This window comes from Arachis stenosperma, chromosome 10 (assembly GCF_014773155.1).
Source record: "Arachis stenosperma cultivar V10309 chromosome 10, arast.V10309.gnm1.PFL2, whole genome shotgun sequence".
Classification (NCBI taxonomy): Eukaryota; Viridiplantae; Streptophyta; class Magnoliopsida; order Fabales; family Fabaceae; genus Arachis; species Arachis stenosperma.
The window spans coordinates 26,123,339-26,149,459 of NC_080386.1; the positions used below are offsets into that span (position 1 = coordinate 26,123,339).

Consider the following 26,121-nt stretch of genomic DNA (forward strand, 5'->3'; position numbering starts at 1 on the left):
AAACCAAAATCAATCATAATCATCAAAAAAAAAAGAAGAACATCAATTACATAGAAAAAAAATACTAAATTTTTTAGAAAATTATTCTCCATTTTTTCCATTAACCTTACTAATAACATTTTCATGACTACTAAGTGTATTAATTAAAAATCTATAACGAACAATCCACATATTTTTTCACCTTAAATTATCAGAAAATTTAACAATGTCACTGTATATCGAGTAGCATAAAAAATAGTTTTAAAGAATAACAGACTTTATTGTTTTGTTATTACCAAGTATTAAAAAATTGATAAGCATTGAACCAAACAGGGAGATAAAATATATGTACCGTACAGTTATTCTATTAGAGAAACATGAAAGAATAAGATTGTCCTTTTAAACTGATCAAGGAGTAATACAATTTTTCTAACAATGGTTACTCCAGTAAATAAATATATGTAATTTCAACCGAAAAATACTGGACAGATAATTAAATTAAAATAGGATATGAAGGAGTAAAATTGTCATTTTAAAATGGAATATGAAGAATCAATGACTGCTTAAATGGACAAAGAAATAAACAGTTGATCACAACCACATGCATGTAAAAAATAAAAAATAAAAACTAGCATACAAGAACTCTATCTTCATCAATAATCATAATCAATCACAGTCCTCCAAAGTTTCACTTATGAAATAGAACGGAAAAAATGAAGAACAACTCACAACCAATATTTTACAAAAAATAGAGCATCGTATGTTGAGAGCAACGATTTTATTACTAATTTATATTTTAAGAGATGGTGATTCTCAGGTAATTAGTTTTTACAATGGAGGGCAACATAAGTAAGAAAAGCTTCAAACCTCAGTTACAGTGACAACCATAGTTCTTCTTTGAAGGTACGTATACGAAGGGAGAAGAAAGAAGAAAAATGGTCAATTGAGATTTTACTTTTCAAGTGGTTAATGTTTGGGTTTTGGTTTAACCCTTTTCTCATGTCACACGACGTGGTTTCTAAGAATTTTCGACACCAAGAGTTAAACGACGTCGTTTGAACAGTGTCAATGTGTCATTTAAAATTGATGTCAGGTTAATTTTCTGATGATAGAAAATGACAAAAAACCTAAATTGAGACACAGGTCAAAATTTTAAAGTATAATTAAAGTCAATTAAAATCTAAAAAACTAAATTGATTTGGAATTCAATTTCAGAAGTCATTTTGAGTATTAACTATTTTTTCGTTATTTTGAGACGGATAAGCGGCCCAAAGATGAAAATTGAAAACAAAAAATGTAAACAATAAAAAGAAAAAGACAGTCTGTGGCCGTGTGGGTTGGCGGTCTCGAATCTGCCTCCAAAATTGGAACCATTCAAAGTGTCTCTGTTTGTGAGTGTGTGTGTGTGGGTGGGTGACGATGGCGATGGCGACGGCGACGGCGACGGAGGGAACCGAAACCAACGACGACGGTGCTCGTCCATGGCAATCCTACCACACTGTTTATACAACTGCCAAAGCAGGTCTCTATATGCCCCTACTCTTTTTTATAATTATTATTAATTTTCATTTCTTGTTTGGTGTTTATTCTTGAAAAAGGTAATTCAATGCAAATTCGCTGTTTCCTTTGCAAAGTGACAAAGTAATAACTCAATTTACATGATGGTTGATACTTGATACTATCCTTGACCCTATGATATTTGATGTATACATACTGAATTCTTTTGTTCAGGAATGGATGGTGTGGACAAGGAGAAAGTACAAAGGACAGTGTATGAAATGAGCAAAGGATCTAAGTATTTTCAGAACGAGGAACGCAAGGACGCTTTTATTACCCAGAAGATCGACAAACTCCGAACTCAATGTGATAAGCTTACCCAAGCAGACCTATCCCATTTTCAGAAGGTTTATATAATCATCAACCATGTGTATTATGTTTCTCACTGGTTTGGATTTTCTTTCTGATAATCAAAGGGGTTTCAAAATCATATGCACTCATTTGAAGTTTTTTCTGCAATGACAGGTAGCTGACCGAAGAATACTTGAGCTAGAAGCTTTGCGGGATCTTTCAAGGATTTGGTTACATGTAGATATGGATGCTTTCTATGCAGCAGTTGAGACTTTAAGTAACCCTACATTAAAGGGCAAGCCAATGGCTGTTGGTAGCATGTCTATGATATCCACTGCCAATTATGAGGTTTGTTGTGTCAATATTAAACTTGATGTTGAGGATTCTAGAGTCTGAATGATTCCGATGCTGATTTGGATTTCATATAGGCTAGGAAATTTGGGGTTCGTGCTGCTATGCCTGGGTTCATTGCACGTAAACTTTGTCCAGAATTAATATTTGTCCCCACAGATTTCAATAAGTATACCCATTACAGTGATTTGACCAGAACAGGTACTTTTATTTTGTAACGATTAATAGTAGATTGCAGTGTATTTTCTTTAAATTCTATTAGCTTAATCTTCACTTATTATTGTTAGTTTTTCGGAGGTATGATCCCAATTTTATGGCTGCTAGCCTTGATGAAGCATACCTTGATATAACTGAAGTATGCAAAAGAAGGAACATCAAAAGTGAAGAAGTAAGTTGAGACATTAAATTAAGTTAGTACTCAAAGGCCTCTCCTCTAGATGTGTTAACCCTCTAACTTCTCTAAATTTGGATTCTAGATTGCGGAAGAACTCCGCACTAGTGTTTATGAAGAGACCGGTCTCACATGTAGTGCAGGAGTGGCACCAAATCGCCTACTTGCCAAGGTTCCTCATCTTGTTTTAATATTGTGAACTGGAGCATCAGAAATAGTTCCCCTTTTGTTTTATCAAAAAATAAAGTAGTAGACATGGAGTGACTCTGATCTGAGGATTTCACCCACATGCAGGTTTGCTCAGATATTAACAAGCCAAATGGACAGTATGTCTTACCAAATGATCGTATGGCTGTTATGACCTTCATATCCTCCCTTCCTATCAGAAAGGTTCAAAATTTTGTCTACTGATTTCATTAATTATTAAAATTTCCATTTCAAATTACTTGTGAGGTGTCTTGTTGTGAGCACGATTGTTTTATATGCATGTGTATTTGGAAATTAGGATTTTCTGATTAATAATGAATGAATACTGTTGATAGATTGGGGGCATTGGTAAGGTCACTGAACATATTCTGAAGGCTGTATTTGGAATTAACACGTGTGAACAGATGCTGGAGAAGGCTAGCTACCTCTGTGCTCTTTTCTCTCAGTCAACAGCAGGTTAGATACCTGGGTGGCTTTAGCTGTTTTTGTAATAGTTACTGTATGCATGCTATATTTATAGGGATTTCTACTTTTGCATGGCAGTTAGACTGGAGTTTGTGCAATTTTCCACCTGAATCACTGACATCTATTTCAAATATGCTTGCTTCTATTGTCTACAACTTACAAAAGTTAATAAACTTAGCCTTCAGTCTAAAATTTTCCAACTGTAATAATGTTTAATTTTAAATTAATTATGTGAATCCTTTATTAACATGTGACTTTTTTGTGAATTTTCTGGAAGATTTCTTTTTCTCTGTGGGTTTAGGTCTTGGGAAGACAGATTCTCCTGAAGTCAGATTTCGGAAGAGCATTAGTAACGAAAGAACATTTTCTGCCACTGAAGATGAAGTTCTGTTGTATAAAAAATTAGGTACCTAACATATCTGTTCCGGAACTTTCTTAAATTTCTAGTTTTCAATATTTTCATAAAAAAATTCTAGTAAATTAGTTGGAATTTGGAGAAACTTAACATCTGCCATTCAGTATTCAGTTGGTTTAAGTTGCAGTGTTAATTTCATTATATGCATTGTTTTGCAAAACGGTTTAGATAATGACTATGACAATGCTGAATTTCTGAAATACATAAGACCCAAATTATGTTAGCCTAACAACATATCAGCTATTGAGTTATGCAAAGCTTGTGTTTGCAGCGGAGCTTGCTGAAATGCTGTCCACAGACATGCAAAAAGAGGGTCTCTGTGGGCGAACGTTGACTCTTAAACTGAAAACTTCTTCCTTCGAGGTACTATTGATGTCTTGACTATTTTCTTTTGCATTTGTTCCTAATGTTGTTCAAGAACAATTTTATAGCTTTGTTTTTATCCTCTGTAGACAAGGCTTTATTTTTAAAAGGAGAAAATAACTTCACTTCTTGAAAAGCCATGCTCATTATTTGTTAATTTTTATTTTTAGAGAACTAGGCACTGGGTTATTATGGTTTGATAAATTTTCTATATCTTAATTTCGATTCCCTTTTTTGTTATTTTCACTGTGTTTTACCATCATGGCATCATACTATACTGTTGTTGCAAGTGGTAATAAATGCCCAATCAACAGGTTCGGACTAGAGCCATGACTTTACGAAAGTACATAAGCTCGAGGGAGGATATCTTGAAGCATGCTTCGGAGCTTCTAAAAGCAGAACTTCCTCTTTCAGTAAGATTGATAGGTGTGTGTTTCTGCTAGGTTCATTATTATTGACAATATTAAGGATGGTGCTCAAGGCCGAGATGAAAGAGCACTAACAGTTTAAACTTTAGAGATGTAGACTACGAGAAAGTTTGCATTTGTGGCTTGTCTGTGTCAGTGTATAACTTTTTTCTTCTCATCCTAGGCCTTAGGATGTCACATTTTGATGGAGACAAGTATGGTGGCTCAACATCTAATCCGAAACAAAAGACTATCACCGACTTCATTGCTTCTGTAGATGCCGATAGGAACCGTTTTTTGCCAGATGTTGCAGATCATGATTTTGTCAGCCATACAGAGACTAATGTTTCCATTGGCAGTTGCCAAACAAGCAGAGATCCTGCTGATGGGAATCATTCATCTGATGTAAACTGCCAAAGTGGCACTGGCTGGAGTTCAGAGGAGGTATACTTATACAACAATCTGCATAGCTGAAATATGTGTCAATTTTAGAAATCCATTGATCAAATATGGGTGATTGTATACATGACTGTTATTTATGCTCTCTGATATATTTATTAGATACAAACATCTGGCAACAATGCTTCATGTTCTAACTATGGCCAAGTTAAAGAAGCGGTGGAATCAACTTTTCCAATTCAGGGACAGTTTGAAGACACTAGTACGCTAAATTTGTCTAATCTCCTGGACGATGAGCGACTTAATTCTTGTGAGGATAAGACAATGTTGTGGTTGAATGACTACAAATGTTCACTTTGTGGAATAGAACTGCCTCCTAGTTTTGCTGAGGAAAGATTAGAGCACTCTGATTTTCATCTTGCCGAAAAGCTTCAAAAGGAAGAATCTCGGATTCACCAAAGAACATCTGTTTCAAGTCGAAGGTAAAATCATGGATTTGTACACGTGCCATGTTTTCTGTGCCTTTTAATTTGACTAGTCTATGTTTCTTTCAGCTGGGATCAGAAGAACAGAATCACTAGAGAAAGGATATCCAAGAAGCAAAAGTTGTCTCAGAAAGAAGGCAGTTACAGACCCATTGATTATTTCTTTTTGTTAAAGAGCAATAAAAACCGTCCCAGTTAGTTTTGTACAGCGTATAAATCTATATATGTAATTATGGTACATTGTGTAACACTAATGCCCCCGCCCAAAAAAAAAAAAACCCACGCCCTCGAAAATTGATTTATTCCACCTGTAAATTAGTTAATAGCATAAACCTTGATGAATAAAATGGTTTCCCTCATGGAACGCTGCAAGTTCACAATTACAGTTACTAGTACGGTTTTAATGTGAATGGACGATTTCGTAAGGTACAGTAGAGCAGAAAAGAAATTATATTGTATATGCATGCAGGATTCGAAGAACATGAATTAAAGTATATTCTGCAAACACCCAAAAAAAAAAAAAATTCAAACAACTCGAACTAATTTGTCCGAATGATAGTCTTTAACCTTTTGTCTTGCATTGGGTGTTTTTCTTTTCTTTCCCTTTCTCTTTGTTAATCTACTGCATTGGAAGTTCGTTAACAAAAATAATCCTCATCCAATTACTTTCTTTTTAAGGAAAAAGCACAGTAAAGTGGAGCATCCTCAAACAAGCAAAACGTACTCAATTCCAGCATAACCTCATTCAATTTTTATATTAAGAAAGCATTTGATTATTATGAAGTGTTTAAAGTCTCACATCGAATAATATAAAGGTGGTTACTTTATGTGAGTGAACTGTTAGATAATTTGATATATTTAACAGAATTATCTAAAAATTTGAAATATCATTTTCACATGAAAATGCCTTTTTTCTAGAAATAGCCATCTAATATGAAATACTTGATGTTGTACTTAAGAGAAGTCATTCTTTTTTCTAATGGCTAACTTTAAAGATTTTGTTTTTCACTTTTCTCAAGTACTAACATTAAATTGAAAAGAAAAGAATCGAAATTACTTCTTTGCTATCCAGTTTTTTAGTTGTTAACATGCATAGTTTATCTTGTAACACATTATCATCTGATTTGCCACTAACCCGTCATAATTTGGCCTGGAGAAAAATAAGATTTCCTATGTAATGTGGTTGATGGAAGAATGCCATATATTTTCAGATATTGATAAAACTTTGGTGTTACACTCAATTATTGGATTTTATAGTGTTTTTTAAAATTTTGGAACAGAACAATATGCCCCCACATATTATCCCACTCTAAAATTTTGAAAAACATCATAAAATCCAATAACTAGTGTTACACCAAAGTTTCATCAATATCTAAAAAAATTAGCCGAAAAATGCAAGTGGCGCAGCGTAGCTGTATTTACCGGGAGTACAGAAATTAGAGAATGAATGAGCAGAGCGTGTAGGATGTGAGGAATTGTCCACTTCAACTCCTATTTGGCTATTTCCATCATTTCTTCTTTTTCTTCTTAATTGTCTGTCTGTGAACTTTGATTCATTATTTAATTTAAAACTGAATCTAAATGAATTCCTAGTTCTTGAATGAAAATGTTTACATATTAACACACGCATTGAAACTTGGGTGAAAGTCGCATTAATCTACAAAAATCGGGGGAGCGTTGCTTCTATGACATTCATTCACCACATCTACAAGCATCTTCGTTGTTTCACTCATGCGTCTTGCTTCTACTTAAAATTGGAAACGATACATAAACAAATAGACATTTAAAATGCAGCACTAGAATTAAATTTTTTAAGCTATATCAAATGAAAAGATCTTCTATGTCTGTTAGTGGTTCGGCATTTCCGAGAGACTTATCGGGTACATTAACCACCAATTGTCCACATGCACCACTTATGTCCTGACCCATCTGCTTCCGAATTGTTGTTCGGATATTGTACGTACCTCTAAGAATTTTCTGAAATGCTGAAACTTTCTGCTCAGTAGTTGGTTTGAATTGACTCAACATACCAATAGAGTTGAAAGGTATTAAGTTCACCACCTGCGAGATAGTTGAGACAATATGCACAAGTTTATTACATAACTGGGAATGTCGATCAAGTTTAATAACAAACAGATGCAAGGTGCAAAACAATTAGCCTACAGCAAGATATGAACTTGGTACCGTGATTAAAAATGCAACAGATGCCCTATTTGATTTTAATCATTAAGGGTCACTGAGTTCTTGAGAAACACCGACAGAAATATAGTATAGACGAGCTTAGATGTTCAGTGCTTACCACTTGAAATGTTTCTAGCAGTTTTCCCAATTGGTGGGCATGCTGCTCTTCATCATTGACCCCATCAAGCATTATGTACTCGATCAATATCTTCTGCTGACTGTTAAGGATGAAACATGGAAGTTTCAAAACCACTGGAATTGTTCACACCTGAAGGGCCAAAAATACAGACTAGATAAAAAGAAATCACACGAATAAGTGTGATTACCTGTTTCTTTGATATTCTTGCAGTGAAGCCATCAGTTTTTGCAAAGGAAAAGCACGAGCAGCAGGCATTATCTGGCATCTGATGTCTTGTGCTGGTGCGTGCAGTGAGACTGCCAAGTTCAAACCAGGCAGATCATTATGAAGTTTGTTGATAGCATGAATGATGCCAACCTATTAAACATGCAAACATACCCTTCATAAATTCTACAATTCAAGATTTATTTTATTTATTCTTTAACGAAGAAAGACTTATAACAAGAACAGAACATATAAATCAAGGCATGTCCAGACTCCGACTACAAACATAATTGGTTTACATAATTCTCAGATTTTACTCAACATTAACCAATATGCTTATTAACGAAGAAATGCCATCACAGGGCTTTCCACTACTACTCTCAAACGAAGTTGATAGTACTAATTGTTCAGTCTTCCATAGTATTTGCATGTAAGTAATCCCTACATGAATAAAACAGAGTTTCTGAAAGGTAGTTTAGGTCAGGAAAATAATAGGAGAAAACAATGCAATACCGTTGAGACAGTAATCCTTTTCAATGACAATTGAAACGGCAATCCAGTCATGACACGAATGGATTCTACCACAGCAGAATAGTTGTTTAGAGGCTCTCCCATTCCCTGTCAGAGCCAAAAATAAGTATTAATTGCCCTAAGAACATATATATGAAAAGAATGAACAAGGTCTTAGAATAATGTGTGCAATCATGCATCAATTCAAGTGATTAGAAAAGATTAGGCCCTGTCAAAAAGAAGCAGCAAAAAAGTCCAAGCTTTTATAGACAAATAGGCAATCAGAGTATACCATGAAGACAACATTACGGATTTGTGAAAACCTAGAGGCGTGGACCAATTGCTCGACTATTTCTCCAGATGTTAAGCTACTTTTGAATCCCATGGTTCCAGTTGCACAGAACTTGCAACCCATTTTACAACCAACCTGAGATGATATGCACAAAGTTGCTCGTAGACCACCGGGACGGGGTTTACCGGCGTATTTGCCCAAACGAGTGTCATACCTCATGATCACAGCCTCTACAAAAGCGCCATTCTGATACAATAATGATTGATTTAAGAAAACAAAGCAGAAAAGTAAGATGTTATGTTAAGATGGAGGAGGAGGAGTTAGTTACATGGAGCTTGATGAGGAGCTTGGAGGTGACGTTATCGTTGGAGTGGAAGACGGAGTGGAGGGAGGAAGAGAGAGGGGGGATGGAGCGGAGAAGAGAGTAAGCCGGGGAGGGGAGAGAAGGGGCGTGGTTCTGCCAGTCCCAATCGGAGTGGTGATTAGATTTGAGGATGACGTGCTTCCAAACAAGAGGAAGGAACTTGTCAGGATCAACACCGCATTTCTCCAATTCTCTTCGCATCTCACCCGCATCGAACACCGACCGAATTCCCATTCTGCTCTTTCCTCGCTTCCTCAAACCAGAGGCCCAATATTTTGCTTTGTTTCCACTCAAAAGATTGACAGTGACGGGCAGGCCACGACAGCGACGTTGCAGGCGTAGGCGACGATGCGGGTGACGGCGGCGTGGACGAAGGGAGCGACGGCAGCGTTACTCAAGGTGGATGAAGGTCGCACACTCATAGTCGCAACCTAGAGAGGCAACTCTCGACAGAGTTTTGAAATCCGGGTCGGATTTGGGTATGGAGCTTAGGTTCCTTAGATCTGGGCCGGGTTGTTTGCCCAGATCCTGACAAAAAAAGATTGACAGTGCGGTTTGTTTGGATGCCACAAAAAAAAGAATATTTTTTTACTGATTTTTATTTTAAATCTTAAAAAAATAAAAAATAATTTAATATTTGGATATTTTAACAAAAATATTTTTTATTTATCAATTGTTTTTTAGTATAATAATATAAAAATATTTATTTATATATTATGTAAATTTTTTAAATAAAAAATATATTTTAAAAAATATAAAAATATGATTTCTAAAATAAAATTATTTGTCCAATAATTTTATTTTTATTATTAAAAATTTATCAAATGTACTAAAAAAATTATTTTTTAATAACTTCATGACACTTAAATAAGTGCATAATCTAATCTAAAATATTTTAAATTATTAAATAAACAAGTTTATAATAAAATAAAATGATCAATTAGTCTTTTATTTTTAAAAAATTTCAAATAATAAATTCTAATTTAAAAGAGAACAAAAAATCAGTAGAATAGAACTATGAAGGTAAATGCTACCTAATAACAAATTTTATGGAAGCAGTTTCAGATAAGAATGAGTTTGTTTAGGTAATTAAGGTAAACTTTTAATAAAAGATATTTTTTGAATGATTTTTTTTAAAAAAAAATTATAGAAAAACAAAAATAATTTTATGGGCAAATCACATAAGTAAATCAATGGGAGCAGAATATTATACAAATCGGCCAAACTAAAAACTGGTTCATGAATCAACCAAACTATGTCTCTATGTAGTTCGAATAAAGTAAATTCGAACTCAAATCATATGTAATTCGAATCATCTAGATTCGAATTACACACATGCACACTTTAACCATTTGCACGAAATCCTAAGTAATTCGAATCAGGTTGATTCGAATTACTCAAATTTTGCCCCTAGTAGTAATTTGAATGAGGCTGTTTCGAATTACACTGGATTCAGCTATAAAAGGAGTTCGAACCCACCTCATTTGAACTATTTCTCCATTCTCATACTCCACCAAATCCCAGAGAAAACGACCCAGATTTGCTCCGACAAAGACTCGAGCAGAATACTCAGCCGATGGGGGACGATCCGGAAAGACTATATCGTTTGGATGGAATTGCTTATATAGCCGGGGTCATCAATGACGAGGTTAGTAGATAGGAAAATTTTTTGCTAGTAGTTTATTTTAGTGATTTTGTATGTGGTTTATTCTAGTGATTTTGCATGCGGTTCAATTTAGTTGTTTTGCTTGTGGTTTTGTTGGTGGTTTATGCTAGTGGTTTAGGAGCGTGGTATTGCGAGTGGTTTAATTTAGTGGTTTTGCATGCGATTTTGTTGGTGGTTTATGTTAGCGGTTATTGTTAGCGGTATTGCAAGCGGTTTATTTTAGTTTTTTACACCTTATTTATGTTGGCGATTTATGTTAGTGGTTTATGTTAGTGGTATTACAAGTGGTTTATTTAGTGCTTTTGCATGCGGTTTTGTTAGCGGTTTATGTTAGTGGTATTGCAAGTGATTTATCTTAGTGGTTTTGTATGCGGTTTTGTTAGTGGTTTATGTTAGCGGTTTATGTTAGTGGTATTGGAAGTGGTTTATTCAGTGGTTTTGCATGCGGTTTATCTTATTGGTTTTGCATGTGGTCTTCCTAAGTGGTTTTGCATGGGGTTTATGTTAGTGGTTTATGTTAGCGGTTTATGCATGCGGTTTTGCTAGTGGTTTATGATATTGGTTTTGCATGTTGTTTTTGTTAGTGGTTTCCATATGTGGCTTATGTTGTTAGTGGTTTCTGTTAGCGATTTTGTAAGTGGTTCTAATTATGCGGTCCATCTTATGCGTAGCCCCAGCGATGCATCTCGAGCATGCGGCGGCAGCAGGGCATGTGACTAGATGAGAGGTACGTTTCGTACTTGCAGATGGACGGATTATACCATCTTGCGAGACTGAACGATAGATGGTTTTCGATTGGATGAGTCCCTTGTCAGTGCCTTCGTCGAGCGGTGGCGTCATGAGACGCACACATTCTACATGCTATTCAGAGAGTGCACGATCACACTACAGGACGTGGCGTACCAGTTGGAGTTGCCAGTCGACGAACGTTATATCAGTGGTTGCCTGACAGATTTCCAGATATACATCCAGGGTGGCCGTCCAGCATGGGTGTGGTTCCAGGAGTTGCTTGGTGTGTTACCTCCTGTGAACCAAATTCAGAATTCGCAGGAAACTGCACCTGGTTCCAGGAGACCTTTGGAGAGTGTCCCGCGGGAGCCGATGAGGAGACAGTGAGGCACTTTGCTCGTGCCTATATCATGATGTTGTTGGGCACTCAGCTGTTTGTCGACAAGTCTGGCAACCGTATTCACATTAGATGGCTACCCTACGTGGCTAGGCTTGAGGAGATGGGTGGCTACAGTTGGGGATCGGCAGCACTAGCATAGTTGTACCGGTGCATGTGTCGAGTGGCCAACAGACATGTGGTAAAGTTAGCTGGCCCGTTACAATTACTTCAGTCTTGGATCTTTTGGCACTTTCCTGGGTTTAGGCCTGCTAGGTATGATACATTCAGCTGGCCCTTGGCCTCGAGGTAATGTTCTCGGACTTGTCTATTTCAAGTTAAATTATTTAATTCAATGTCCGCTTATAATGTTATACTATTTTGTCACACTTTTAACCGATGTGAGATGCAGGTGGTCAGGTCACAATCCTTCCGGTAGCGAGAAGGGACCTAGAGTGTAGATGTGGAGGCTGAGGATAGACATGTTACAGGCTATGGATGTGAGTATACTAACCGCCAATGTTTAGTTATTTAAGCTTTCAGACTTCGGATCACGATTTGGCCTAACAATGTTGATATGTTTTTGCAGTTCATCTGGATGCCCTATAGCTCCCCCGACGTCCTTCAGGTTGTACATCTGAAGGTGTTGGAGCCTCATCATACGGCGTTATGGCGGTGTGTGACGGCACTTACATATTTTACCGTGATAGAGTGGCATCAGATTGATAGGGTCTTACCGCAGTTCGGCGGAGTCCAGCCCCGCCCCCAGCCCGCCCTAAACATCGACTTCTTGAATACTCAATTCGGTTCGCCCACTCACACATGGCAGGGTCTTCTGACCGCAGAATATCAAAACAGTAATCAAACTCCACCTCGGTCTTAGCATACGCTGCATTCACAAGAAGCCTCCTTGCGTCCTTGCCCTTGAAGGTCAGGGCAAAATTTGCTGCCACATGTCAAATGAAAAATGCACGGTAGGCAGCTGGAGGTAGCCATCCTCCGTTCGGAGCCTCAAGCGCGGTCTTGATGCCGTTATGCCTGTCTGATATAACCAGCAAACTAGGCTACGGTGTCACGTGCTGACGCAGGTGGGAGAGAAAGAAGGACCAGGACTCAGCATTCTCACCCTCAACTAGTGCGAATGCAACAGGCAGAATGTTAGAGTTTCCGTCCTGTGCAATGGCGACGAGCAACGTTCCCCCATACTTGCCATACAAATGGGTGCCGTCAATACTAACCAACGGCTTGCAATGACATAATGCCTTGATACATGGTGGAAACGTCCAGAACAGTCGGTGAAAATAAGCTTGCGACTCGTCCACCTGTCCCCCAACTCGAACAGGGCTCGTCCTAAGGACTGCAACAGTGCCAGGCATCGTCAACTGAACTCCTAACACCCACCTAGGGAGCTCGTTATACAACTCATCCCAATCACCATAGATGAGGGCAACGGCCTTCTGCTTTGCCAACCAGATCCTCCTGTACGTCGGCCTAAACCCAAAGTGTGCGGTCGTGGCATTTAGGAGCACCTTGATGCTGACGGATGCATCAGCCCTAACCATTGGCATAATGAATGCCGAGATGACATGATAATCCAAAGTCCTGTGGTCGCTGGAGATGGAGGTCGCGAGACACGTATGTGGTCCGTTGTACCGTTTGACCTCCCAAATGCCCTTGTGCTACCGAAGACTAAGCCGAATCAACCATGTGCACCCATTCCCAAACTCAGAACACTTCCCAACATACTGGCGATAGTCAGACTCCACCACCTTATACTGTACTCCGCGTTGGATGCTGTAAGTCTTGACAATTAACACGGCCTCGTCTTTATCCTGAAATTGCTGACCAACCTGAAACTCTGTCAGACCTGCAGACCCTTCTGCATCTCTAGTGCCAAATCCAGCAGGCTCCCCAGGAACCCCCTCCTGCCTCATGGCATCCAAGTCCAAAGATGAAAAATGTGGAGGGTACTGCTGTGTGCCAGAGCTAGAACCACCTCCCGCCCCAGCAGGCTCACTCGCTCCAATATCATCGCCACTGTCATCAACAATGATATCCGGCTCCACATCATCGTCCTCTGGATCATCCAACAATCCATCTCCAACCCCAGCCGATGCAGCACACTGTAAAGAGGTCGACACAAAATCCCCTATTCCAACCTCGCCGCCTACACTGCCGTTGAGATCAACAACGAATGAAGGGGAAGCGACAGATTGGACCGGAGGTTCGTACATAGGGACGGACGAAGATGCACTGGCAAGTATGAAGCTAGAACCGGCTACCGTGCCTACAGTGGGGGTATTCCAGTTCGAACCCCCCGAGCTGGATACCACATCAACCAACTTTGCCAACAGCTCTGGTGTCCTCACTTTGGGAAACTGTTGGCGACAATAAAACATGACCTACAAGTCCTCATCACTCCCGATCGTGAAACAATCATACTTCACGATTTCTTGGAGCACCGAGATTGGAATGCGATAGAAAAATTTCTTAACCCGATTCACACCTTCCAGACCTAGTTTCTGCAGTACAGAATTAACAAGGTCATTATAGCTCGTCGTAGGCCTCATGAAAATACTGAGAGGATCCTTATTAGTGAACTTCACACCGGATCGTGTTTTCCTCTTAATCGATCCTCTGTGGTGAACCAAGACTACAAAACTCTCCTCACTAGCCATTTTCCTCCTCTAATGAGATCAATTCACGTTCACACCATATATATACACCTTTGGTCCTTTATAATTTAAAGCAGCTTACATCGAACTATACTTGGTGTAATTCGAACAAACCTATTTCGAATTACATGGGATTGCGTGTTGGGGAGTAATTCGAATCAACTTAATTCGAATTATTGTTAGTGTGTAATTCGAAACAGGTTACTTCGAATTATATTTGTTGGTGACTCAGTGTGTAATTCGAAACAACTTGTTTCGAATTATATGTAAATTGAGTTTGAACTTAGCTGATTCGAACTACGTATAAACGTGGTTTGGTTGATTCATGAACCAGAATCTGCTTTAGCTAATTTCTATAAAAAAATTGCTCACCTTGACTTATTTAAGTTTTTTGTCCTAATTTTATATTTGGATATCTCATACAAAAATATATTTTTATATATTAATTATGTTTGAGTATAATAATATAAAAATATTTTTTTTATTTATTAATTATTATTATATAAAAAATATTTTTTTTAAAATCCTTTAAAAATATTATAAATTATAACTTTAAAAAAATATCTTTTATTATTTTAATATTTTTATTTTTACTATTAAAAATTTACTAAATATATTAAAATTTAATGATATCCAAATAATCACGCTCTCCTATACATGGAGAAAGAGAGATTGCAAATGGGGATAGTTTAGAAAGTGAATTCTGGAACAAGCATCGCCAAGAACCTTGGCTGCCAAAAAAAAAAGAGGACATAAGGTGTAAGAGACATCACATCAGCACATCAATCTCATACAACATGTTGCACAGCTGATAAAAGAAAATCCAACTTTCCAAGAACTTCGGATGAACAAATAATAATATCCACCTCTAATTAGGACGATGCAGAAGAAATTCTCAACATTCTATTAACCACTCAGCCTTCCGAAGGTTATCTAATGTGGGCACCAGGACCAAAGAGACCCTTCACAGTCAAAAGCGCATTCAAACTGTGGTTGAATGTACAAGCAAACATCACTCTAGGAAGCTCAACATATCAATCATAAAATCATCCCAAAAAAAAAAGTTGAAACGCTTGTGGAAAAAACTATGGAAGATGAGCATATAACAAAAAAACAAGGATCATTTTGTGCAGGTTAATCAGAAAAGAGTAATAATTTAAAGTTCTAATTCATCTTCTTAATTATCCTTCTAATAAGAATTAGTCAACACATTCTCAGTAAAACAGTGGGTGACGCCCCCAGAACTCCAGAAGGATCAATGAAGATCCCAGAAAAATCAATAAAGATTAACACTGATTTTACAGATTTTGAAAAAACAAAACCGATATGGACTTGGGAAAGCAGTTCAGGACCATGAAGGGTAGGTAGACCATCATGGCTTAAAGTCAACAATGCTTGGGGTCAATTTCACCTTTGGAAGGAAAACTTAAGCGACTTATTGGGATATCCAGATAGCAAGGAATGAAGGATAGGAGCATAGCATATGTAGCTGAGATAGCAAGAAATAGTTTGAGCATCATTATTGCATTTAACTCTTTTCAGCGTAATTTTATTCTCAAGATGTGTAATACAGTTGCTAATCACACTGTTAGACTAGCTTCAAATGTAATAGGATCCTAGGATTTCTTAGATAACCTTGATGTTGTACATCTTAATGTATTGGACATTTCTTATGTTTAATCATATTCTCCCGGCTCTGTTGTTTTGATGCCATTTTCAGGTCCAAGTTTTTATCATTCAATAAATCAATGTTTGACAAATAAGTATTACATTTACATGTATATTTTCGCGTGTAAAGGAAATAGAAAGTCACCCAATTGCTCCACTATTGAAACAAAAAGCATTTGATGCAGCAGACCAAAGCAAGTGGTGTTGTTTACGGTTGATTCTGTAGGAATTACATTACAAATGATAGTAGCTCCTCATCATGTTAAACCAATCAATAAAATGAAAGAATACACATTCTATATATATAGAATTTGACCCAAAAAGAAAAGGAAAATCAAATAGAATTACTTTGTTGGACTCAGCACATCACGAGGAGGAGGATTGAGGGTATCGTTTGCGAATATTGTTGAGAGGATGATGATATTGAGAAACATTGGGGGCATTATTGGGAATAGAAGCAAGGGGTGTCCCTTTGCTTCTGCCTCTCGGGGTGGCCACAGCAAGAGTGTGATTATGAGGCTGCTGACCCCAAAACTCAGAGCTGCCGAAGGAATCCGATCCCAAAAGTAAATGGTAACTGTCTGAACGGCTCAAGCTCCGTTTAGGCTTCTGTTTCTTATCCCTGATGGCATCAATGATATATGGAATCAAACCTTCCATTGCTTGCTTTTCCTTCTCTCGTGCTCACACTATATAACCTTTTGTTCGATTTTGGTTTTTGACCTTCCACACACACACACGTCTATTTATGCTGCTACGATGATGGCCCACGCTTCATTGTCTTTTTTGTAATAGCTAGCAAAGCCCCAAGAGTCGTTGAAACTTCGTGCGTGATTCAACAGGGCCTTTGACTTTTCTGCTGGCGGCCATGGCATGATGGCAAGTCAGTAAGATCAAGCTAAACAGCTCATGGGTCATGGCCACTTTCAAAAACGTGCCCATCTCTATTTCACAAACAAACAAAGAAACAAGCACAGGGCTCCAAACTTGACTACAATTATTTGTCCACAAGTTGTATCCTTAAGTTAAAAAAAGTTATAAGAATCACGCACGTGAGTTTTACCCAGCTTCGCCAAACTAACGATTCTTCTCATATTTACTATCTTGTTTGGTAACTAATTTCCTCCATAGCATGCCAATTTCGATGTACGAGGGGCCCACATTTGTTTCTTACTAAGTTATTCAACTTGTTATGGTGTTCATTTTCAGTATTGGGTGGCAATAGTTTAATACAAAGTATGTACCATTGAAATTTAAAACAGATCATCGATTATTACGTTTGAATTGATGACGGGGCTTAAAAATTCCTCGGTTGAACATTTTAACAACAGCTCCAAGAGGTTGAATGTTAGTGTTCCTTAACTCAGATTAATTAAAAAAAAATCATAAAACTCCCTCCCATGTGTATAGATCCATCTTATTAGAGAAGCGTCCCTAGTGCTAGTTTAATTTGCGCCCGTACGGTTAGAAATTCTGCTCTTTAGATAACGGAAAACCTTTTGGCTAAAAAAAATGAAGCAATAGTATTTAGTATATATCTGTGATCTTATTAGAGATAGATGAATCGAAAAACACGTTAGTTTATCTTCAAATAAAATTGGATTGGCCATATCAAACTTGTAACATACTAATATGAAGTGAAACAATTGGTAGTTGTTATGAACTGTAACGAAAAAACTAAAATGGGGAAATGGTGCAGTGTTACTAATTAATTAGTATAATACTATAATTAAGGTGAAAATATGGTATTATGACACATACACTTCCAAGCAATAGGATAGTATTCATTCTGTTGCATTGTCAATGTTTTGATTGAGACCTCGACTCGGACGCAAGGCCTGCATTGGTTGCACTTTGAATGACATGTAGCCGGAATTGACCCCCACCTTGGTTTTGCCCCACCAACAACGCTTCCCTGAAAGTGGATTATTTTTAAATTTACCGAGCAAGAAACAGACACACAATAAACTAAGTGTAAATAATAATAATTAGAACTTTCATGTATAAAAAATCAACTATCAAAAATCAGTCATTAATATAAAATATATATTAAAAAAATTATATATTAAAAATAAATTAAACAATATATATTTATATATGAATATATTCGGACTAATTTTAATTCACATAACATGTTTTATAGGAAATAGGATGAAACGCACGGGTGCGGGAGCGAGTGAAGGAGAAGGAGAGGAAGGTAGAACTCGGCAATGGATCAAGCAGGTGGCATGGGTAAGGATGAGGAGGACGACAAGAAAAGCTTTAGATTGTGGTTGTCGTGTTTGCTCCATGTAGGAGACAAGTATAATTGTGTAAGAGTAAGATCTTGTTTCTTGTTATTATTGGAATATCACTGTATGTTATATTATGCAGTACAGTAAGTTTCATAGAAATGTTAGTATTAGAAAATAAAGTTTATATTGTTTTTATATATTTGTTATTTATACTAGTAAAAGGAAAAAATTGTATTTTTTTTAATTTCTATTAGTTATTTTTAATATTAAAAATAAAAAATATATAAAAGAAATATACACAAAAATAATCACAAGAAATGTACACAAATTTTTTTTTATTATTAATTTATTATAGGAGCAGTTGAAACTTGATTGATTTTCTGCAAATGAAATGGTCAAAATGCAATCATCTGGTCATTATCCACACATACAGAATCACACATTGTGGTTGCAGAGGAGACCATTCAAGCTAAGTCATCACGTCACGGTCCCTTCAATATCAAAATTTGGCCTGCTGGATCGAACTTTCTGATGCAATTTATGATGTGATCTTACAGTCTTTCACATGCAAGGCCAACTCCCATGTTTACAAGGTCAAGTATATTTTTTAAAAATGATAGAAATCAATTTCATATGGAATCAAGGTAAAAGTGGAGTAGCTTAGTTGGTTATAAGACTCCAACCCTGTTTATGGCCCACCTATCATAAAAAGTAACTCCACATCAGTTTTTGAGTCAGGAAATAGTAACTCAAAACATCTCTCTCTTCTCCATTAGGAGGAACTAACTTTAGTCCCTATTGTGGTCTCACTTAATTAATTAATTAAAATGCTTGAAATTAATATAATTAATTTTTTTAATAATGTAATTTAAATTTATAAATTTATAAATAATTCACTATTAAAAGATATTAATATTAAATAAATTCATATATAATAATAATACACAATATATAATTCGGGGTTACACTAATTTGTAAAATTACTTAATACAAAAAAAACATAATTAAACTTTATAGTTGACGACAAGTATTGTGAAATTGCCATATGTGTTCAATCAAGTCCTCTTTCAATTGTCTATGCTGATGCCTATTTCGAAGTTGGGCATTTCTTTGGAAAAATTGATGGTATGGTGCGAAATCTTCTTCTCCCAGCTGAAGTTGTGATAAGCCATTTTCGACATCATCATACTCTAAGCCCTGAGCAAAATTTCCTGCATAAGTGTCTCTTTCATCCTCAACAATCATATTATGCAATATAATACAAGTTCTCATTATGTTGGCAAGCTTCTTCTTTTCCCAAAAACGAGCTGGACCATGCATAATTGCAAAGCGTGCTTGCAACACTCCGAATGCTCGCTCCACATCTTTTCTTTGCCCTTCTTGGTATTGTGCAAATAACTTGCGTTTCTCCCCTTGTGGCTTTGAGATTGATTTGACAAATGTGGCATTTGGTGCACGAAATTGCAATCACACTTTTGCAATCCGCACAACTAACCAGCAAGTGCACTGGGTCGTCCAAGTAATACCTTACGTGAGTAAGGGTCGATCCCACGGAGATTATTGGTTTGAAGCAAGCTATGTTTATTTTATTATTTTTAGTCAGGATTTCAATTAAAATTATCAGTTTGAATTATTAGAAAAATAAAAGAGTGTGAATTAATTACTTGTAATGTAGTAATGGAGAATATGTTGGAGTTTTGGAGATGCTTTGTCTTCTGAATTTCTGTAATGTAATATTCCATCCATGGAAAAGTGCAAAATTCCCTCCATGGCAAGCTGTATGTAGGGTGTCACCATTGTCAGTGGCTAACTCCCATCCTCTCAGTGAAAACGGTCCAAATGCTCTGTCACAGCACGACTAATCAGCTGTTGGTTCTCGATCATGTTGGAATAGGATCCATTGATCTTTTTGCGTTTGTCATCACGCCCAACAATCGCGAGTTTGAAGCTCGTCACAGCCATTCAATCCTTGAATCCTACTCGGAATACCACAGACAAGGTTTAGACTTTCCGGATCCTCAAGAGTGGCCGCCATCAATTCTAGCTTATACCACGAAGATTCTGATTAAGGAATCTAAGAGAAGCTCATTCAATCTGATGTAGAACGGAGGTGGTTGTCAGGCACACGTTCATGGATTGAGGAAGGTGATGAGTGTCACGGATCATCACCTTCTTCATAATTAAGCGCGAATGAACATTTTAGATGGGAACACACACGTTTGAATGGAGAAATAAAATCAATTGCATTAATTCATCGAGACGCTGCAGAGCTCCTCACCCCCAACAATGGAGTTTAGAGACTCATGCTGCCAAGGAATATAAAATTCAGATCTGAAAATGTCATGAGGTGCAAAGTAAATCTCTAAAAGTTGTTTAAATAGTAAACTAGTAACCTAGGTTTACAGAAAATGAGTAAACTATGATAGATAGTGCAGAAATCCACTTCTGGGGCCCACTTGGTGTCTGCTGGGGCTGAGACTTAAGCTTCTCACGTGCCTGGGGCTGTTTTGGGCGTTCAACGCCAGGTTGTAACCTGTTTCTGGCGTTGAACTCCAGCTTGTAACCTGTTTCTGGCGCTGGACGCTAGACAGCAGCATGATACTGGCGTTGAACGCCAGTTTACGTCGTCTGTCTTCGCGCAAAGTATGAACTATTATATATTGCTGGAAAGCCCTGGATGTCTACTTTCCAACACCATTGAGAGCGCGCCAATTGGACTTCTGTAGCTCCAGAAAATCCATTTCGAGTGCAGGGAGGTCAGAATCTAGCAGCATCAGCAGTCCTTTTTTAGCCTAACTCAGATTTTTGCTCAGCTCCCTCAATTTCAGCCAAAAAATATCTGAAATCACAGAAAAATACACAAACTCATAGTAAAGTCCAGAAATATGATTTTTGCCTAAAAACTAATAATATTCTACTAAAAACTAATTAGAACATGCTAAAATCTACATGAAATTACCCCCAAAAAGCGTATAAAATATCCGCTCATCACAACACCAAACTTAAACTGTTGCTTGTCCTCAATCAACTAGATAAATAAAATAGGATAAAAAGAAATTAAGAAACAATAATATCTCAGAGTTTCAAGTGAAGCTCAGATTCTAATTAGATGAGCAGGACTAGTAGCTTTTTGCTTCTGAACAGTTTTGGCATCTCCCTTTATCCTTTGAAATTCAGAATGATTGGCATCCATAGGAACTCAGAATTCAGATAGTATTATTGATTCTCCTAGTGTATTATGTTGATTCTTGAACACAGTTACTTTATGAGTCTTGGCCGTGGCCCTAAGCACTTTGTTTTCCAGTATTACCACCGGATACATAAATGCCACAGACACATAATTGGATGAACCTTTTCAGATTGTGACTCAGCTTTGCTAGAGTCCCCAATTAGAGGTGTTCAGAGCTCTTAAGCACACTCTTTTGCTTTGGATCACGACTTTAACCACTCAGTCTCAAGCTTTTTACTTGGACCTGCATACCACAAGCACATGGTTAGGGACAGCTTGATTTAGCCGCTTAGGCCTGGATTTATTTCCTTGGGCCCTCCTATCCATTAATGCTCAAAGCCTTGGATCCTTTTTACCCTTGCCTTTTGGTTTTAAGGGCTATTGGCTTTTTCTGCTTGCTTTTTCTTTCTCTCTCTCTTTTTTTTTACTGCTTTTTCTTGCTTCAAGAATCAATTTCATGATTTTTCAGATCATCAATAACATTTCTCTTGTTCATCATTCTTTCAAGAGCCAACAATTTTAACATTCATAAAATTCAATATAAAAAATATGCACTGTTCAAGCATTCATTCAGAAGACAAAAAGTATTGCCACCACATATAAATAAGTAGAATTTTCCTTATTAAGAACTCGAAAAAATTAAATTGCCTCTTTATTCTACAAATCTACTATTTTATTCATGTTTGATGATGATGAGAAAAATAAATTATAACTTAATTGGAAATAAAACCAAAATAGACATGCTAATTACTACTACTTCTATATAACTTCTAAGGTAAATTTCTATAATAATACTATCACAGAGTTAAAGCTTAAAATTAGAACTTAACAACCTGTATTTTGGGAAGTAGATGTTCCTCTAGTCTGTGGGGTGCTTGGTCCTTCAAGGAATAGCTTCTGACGCTTTAGTTCCTTCAGTTCACATCCTTGCTCTTCCTGTTCCCTTAGGTGCCATGATCTTGATGAGTTTTAGCTCAGTGATCATGGCAAATCACACCAAACTTAGAGGTTTGCTTGTCCTCAAGCAAAAGAAAGGAAAGGAGAGGAGTAGAGGGAGAGGCAATTTCGAAATCCAAAAGATATGATGAGTTGAAAAAGATTTGAAAAAGATTTGGATTGGAAAAAGATTTGTGTTTATGAATTAAGATACATTTGACATTTTTGAAAAAGGGATTTTAGAAATTAGTGTTTTTAGAAATTAGGATTAAAATTTTTTGGAATTGAAGGATGATATTTTAAAACATGTTTATGCAAGAAATTATGAATTGAAACATAAAAATTAGAAAATTTGTGAAGAAAAACGAATTTTACCTCCTCCCCACCATTCTAGCGTTAAACGCCCAAATGCTGCTTGTTTTGGGCGTTTAACGCCCAATTGCTGCTTCTCCTGGGCGTTCAACGCCCAACTGTTGCTTCTTTCTGGCGTTGAACGCCAGGAAGTCCTTTGTCACTGGGCGTTTTTCTGAACGCCCAGAACGCTGTCAATCTGGCGTTAAACGCTCAGAAGGTGCTTCTTTCTGGCGTTCAACGCCCAGAAGATGCTCCTTTCTGGCGTTTAACGCCCAGATGGCTACCCTTACTTGCGTTGAACGCCCAGTGGGTTCTTCTTTTGGGCGTTCAACGCCCAAAATGTTTCTTACTGGCTTTTTCACGCCAGTGAGCTTCCAAATTCCCTTGTAACTCTGTGAATCCAATCAATTGCTATTTTACCTTTTGAAGATACTTTGACATATACCTGTAAAAATTAATTAGCAAAAACAAATAAAATTAAATTTTGTGAATGGCTGGGTTGCCTCCCAGCAAGCACTTCTTTATTGTCCTTAGCTAGACAGTGAGCTCTCAGGAGTCTCACAGATAATCAGAGCAAGGTTGGGACCTTCCAACATCAAACTTAGAGTTTGAATGTGGGGGTTCAACACCAAACTTAGAGTTTAGTTGTGGCCTCCCAACACCAAACTTAGAGTTGGACTGTGGGGGGCTTTGGTTGACTCTGCAGTGAGAGAAGCTTTTCATGCTTCCTCTCCATGGTTATAAAAGGAGAACCTTGTGTCTTATAGTTTGCAATGTCTGCAAACCACAGAGCTTCCTGAACAGCAAACAATTGCTCATCCGGAAAGGTTTCAGAGATCTCAGTAGGAGGGAGGGATGCTCTTGCTACTGGTTCTATCCGGGACAGGTGATCAGCTACTTGATTCTCTGTTCCTTTTCTGTCTCTTATTTCTATATCAAACTCTTGCAGAAGCAACACCCATCTTATGAGCCTGGACTTTGAATCCTGCTTTGTGAGTAGATATTTAAGAGCAGCATGGTCAGTGTACACAATCACTTTTGATCCTACTAAGTAGGATCTAAACTTGTCAATGGCATAAACCACTGCAAGTAATTCTTTTTCTGTGGTTGTGTAATTTTTCTGGGCATCATTTAAAACACTGCTAGCATAATAAATGACATGCAGAAGCTTGTTATGCCTCTGTCCTAATACTGCACCAATGGTATGGTCACTGGCATCACACATTAGTTCAAAGGGTAATGTCCAGTATGGTGCAGAAATAACTGGTGCTGTGACCAGCTTAGCTTTCAGGGTCTCAAACGCCTGCAGACACTTTGTGTCAAACACAAATGGCGTGTCAGCAGCTAGCAGATTGCTCAGAGGTTTTGCAATTTTTGAAAAATCCTTTATAAACCTCTTATAGAATCATGCATGCCCCAGAAAGCTTCTGATTGCCTTAACATTAGCAGGTGGTGGTAATTTTTCAATTACTTCAACTTTAGCTTGATCCACCTCTATTCCCTTGTTTGAAATTTTATGCCCAAGGACAATCCCTTCAGTCACTATAAAGTGACATTTTTCCCAGTTTAAAACTAGGTTGGTCTCTTAGCATCTTTTCAGAACAAGTGCTAAATGGTTAAGGCAGGAGCTGAATGAGTCTCCAAATACTGAAAAGTCATCCATGAAGACTTCCAGAAACTTCTCTACCATATCAGAGAAGATAGAGAGCATGCACCTTTAAAAGGTTGCAGGTGCATTGCACAAGCCAAATGGCATCCTTCTGTATGCAAATACTCCAGATGGGCATGTGAATGCCGTTTTCTCTTGATCTTGGGGATCTACTGCAATTTGATTATAACCTGAATATCCATCCAGGAAGCAGTAGTATTCATGACCTGCTAGTCTTTCTAGCATCTGGTCTATGAATGGTAAAGGAAAATGATCCTTTCTGGTGGCTGTATTGAGCCTTCTATAATCAATACACATACGCCACCCTGTAACTGTTCTTGTAGGAACCAGTTCATTTTTTTCATTATGAACCACTGTCATGCCTCCCTTCTTAGGGACGACTTGGACATGGCTTACCCAGGGGCTGTCAGAAATAGGATAAATAATCACAGCCTCTAGTAATTTAGTGACTTCCTTCTGCACAACTTCCTTCATGGCTGGATTCAGCCGCCTTTGTGGTTGGACCACTGGCTTGGCGTCACCCTCCAATAGGATCTTGTGCATGTATCTGGCTGGGCTAATGCCTTTAAGATCACTGATGGACCACCCAAGAGCTGTCTTGTGTGTCCTTAGCACTTGAATTAGTGCTTCCTCTTCCTGTGGCTCTAAGGTAGAGCTTATGATTACAGGAAAGGTATCACCTTCTCCCAGAAATGCATATTTCAGGGATGGTGGTAATGGTTTGAGCTCGGGTTTGGGAGATTTCTCCTCTTCCTGAGGGATTTTCAGAGGTTCTATTATTCTCTCTGATTCCTCCAAATCAGGCTGAACATCTTTAAAGATGTCCTCTAGCTCTGATTCGAGACTCTCAGCCATATTGACCTCTCTTACTAGAGAGTCAATGATATCAACACTCATGCAGTCATCTGGGGTGTCTGGATGTTGCATGGCTTTGGCAACATTCAACTTGAACTCCTCCTCATTGACTCTCAGGGTTACTTTCCCTTTTTGGACGTCAATGAGGGTTCGGCCAGTTGCTAGGAAAGGTCTTCCTAGAATGAGAGTTGCACTCTTGTGCTCCTCCATTTCCAGCACCACAAAGTCAGTAGGAAAGGCAAATGGCCCAACCTTGACAATCATGTCTTCAATCACGCCTGATGGGTATTTAATGGAGCCATCAGCAAGTTGAAGACATATCCGGGTTGGTTTGACTTCTTCAGTCAAACCAAGCTTTGTGATAATATATGCAGGTATTAAGTTGATACTTGCCCCAAGATCACATAGAGCCTGCTTGGTACAAGTACCCTCTAATGTGCATGGTATCATAAAGCTTCCGGGATCCTTAAGCTTCTCAGGTAAGCTTTCCAGGATAACTGCACTGCATTCTTCAGTGAGGTAAACTTTTTCAGTTTCCCTCCAATCCTTCTTATGACTTAAGATCTCTTTCATGAACTTGGCATAAGAGGGTATTTGCTCAAGTGCTTCTGCAAACGGAATCTTTATTTCAAGAGTCCTGAGATAGTCTGCAAAGCGGACAAATTGCTTATCCTGTTCCGCTTGGCGGAGTTTTTGAGGATAAGGCATTTTGGCTTTGTATTCCTCAACC

The 26,121-nt window shown here is 37.7% G+C and overlaps 2 protein-coding genes across 2 annotated transcripts; one reads left to right on the forward strand and one right to left on the reverse strand.

Moving 5' to 3' along the window:
- Positions 1-1,285: 1,285 nt before the first annotated feature.
- LOC130954698 (DNA polymerase kappa) lies at positions 1,286-5,702 on the forward strand. Its single transcript, XM_057881456.1, has 14 exons — positions 1,286-1,501; positions 1,711-1,883; positions 2,002-2,175; positions 2,256-2,379; positions 2,466-2,566; positions 2,655-2,741; positions 2,864-2,959; positions 3,112-3,232; positions 3,519-3,647; positions 3,928-4,019; positions 4,334-4,445; positions 4,611-4,870; positions 4,988-5,307; positions 5,380-5,702. The coding sequence occupies exons 1-14, from the start codon at positions 1,399-1,401 to the stop codon at positions 5,507-5,509; spliced, it is 2,022 nt and encodes a 673-aa protein (XP_057737439.1). The 5' UTR covers positions 1,286-1,398; the 3' UTR covers positions 5,510-5,702.
- A 1,237-nt stretch (positions 5,703-6,939) lies between these two features.
- LOC130954766 (uncharacterized) lies at positions 6,940-9,436 on the reverse strand. Its single transcript, XM_057881530.1, has 6 exons — positions 8,965-9,436; positions 8,637-8,882; positions 8,348-8,452; positions 7,818-7,987; positions 7,610-7,709; positions 6,940-7,371 (listed from the first exon to the last, which is right to left on the reverse strand). Exons 1-6 carry the CDS (start codon positions 9,232-9,234, stop codon positions 7,132-7,134), a joined length of 1,131 nt encoding a protein of 376 aa, XP_057737513.1. The 5' UTR covers positions 9,235-9,436; the 3' UTR covers positions 6,940-7,131.
- Positions 9,437-26,121: the final 16,685 nt, after the last annotated feature.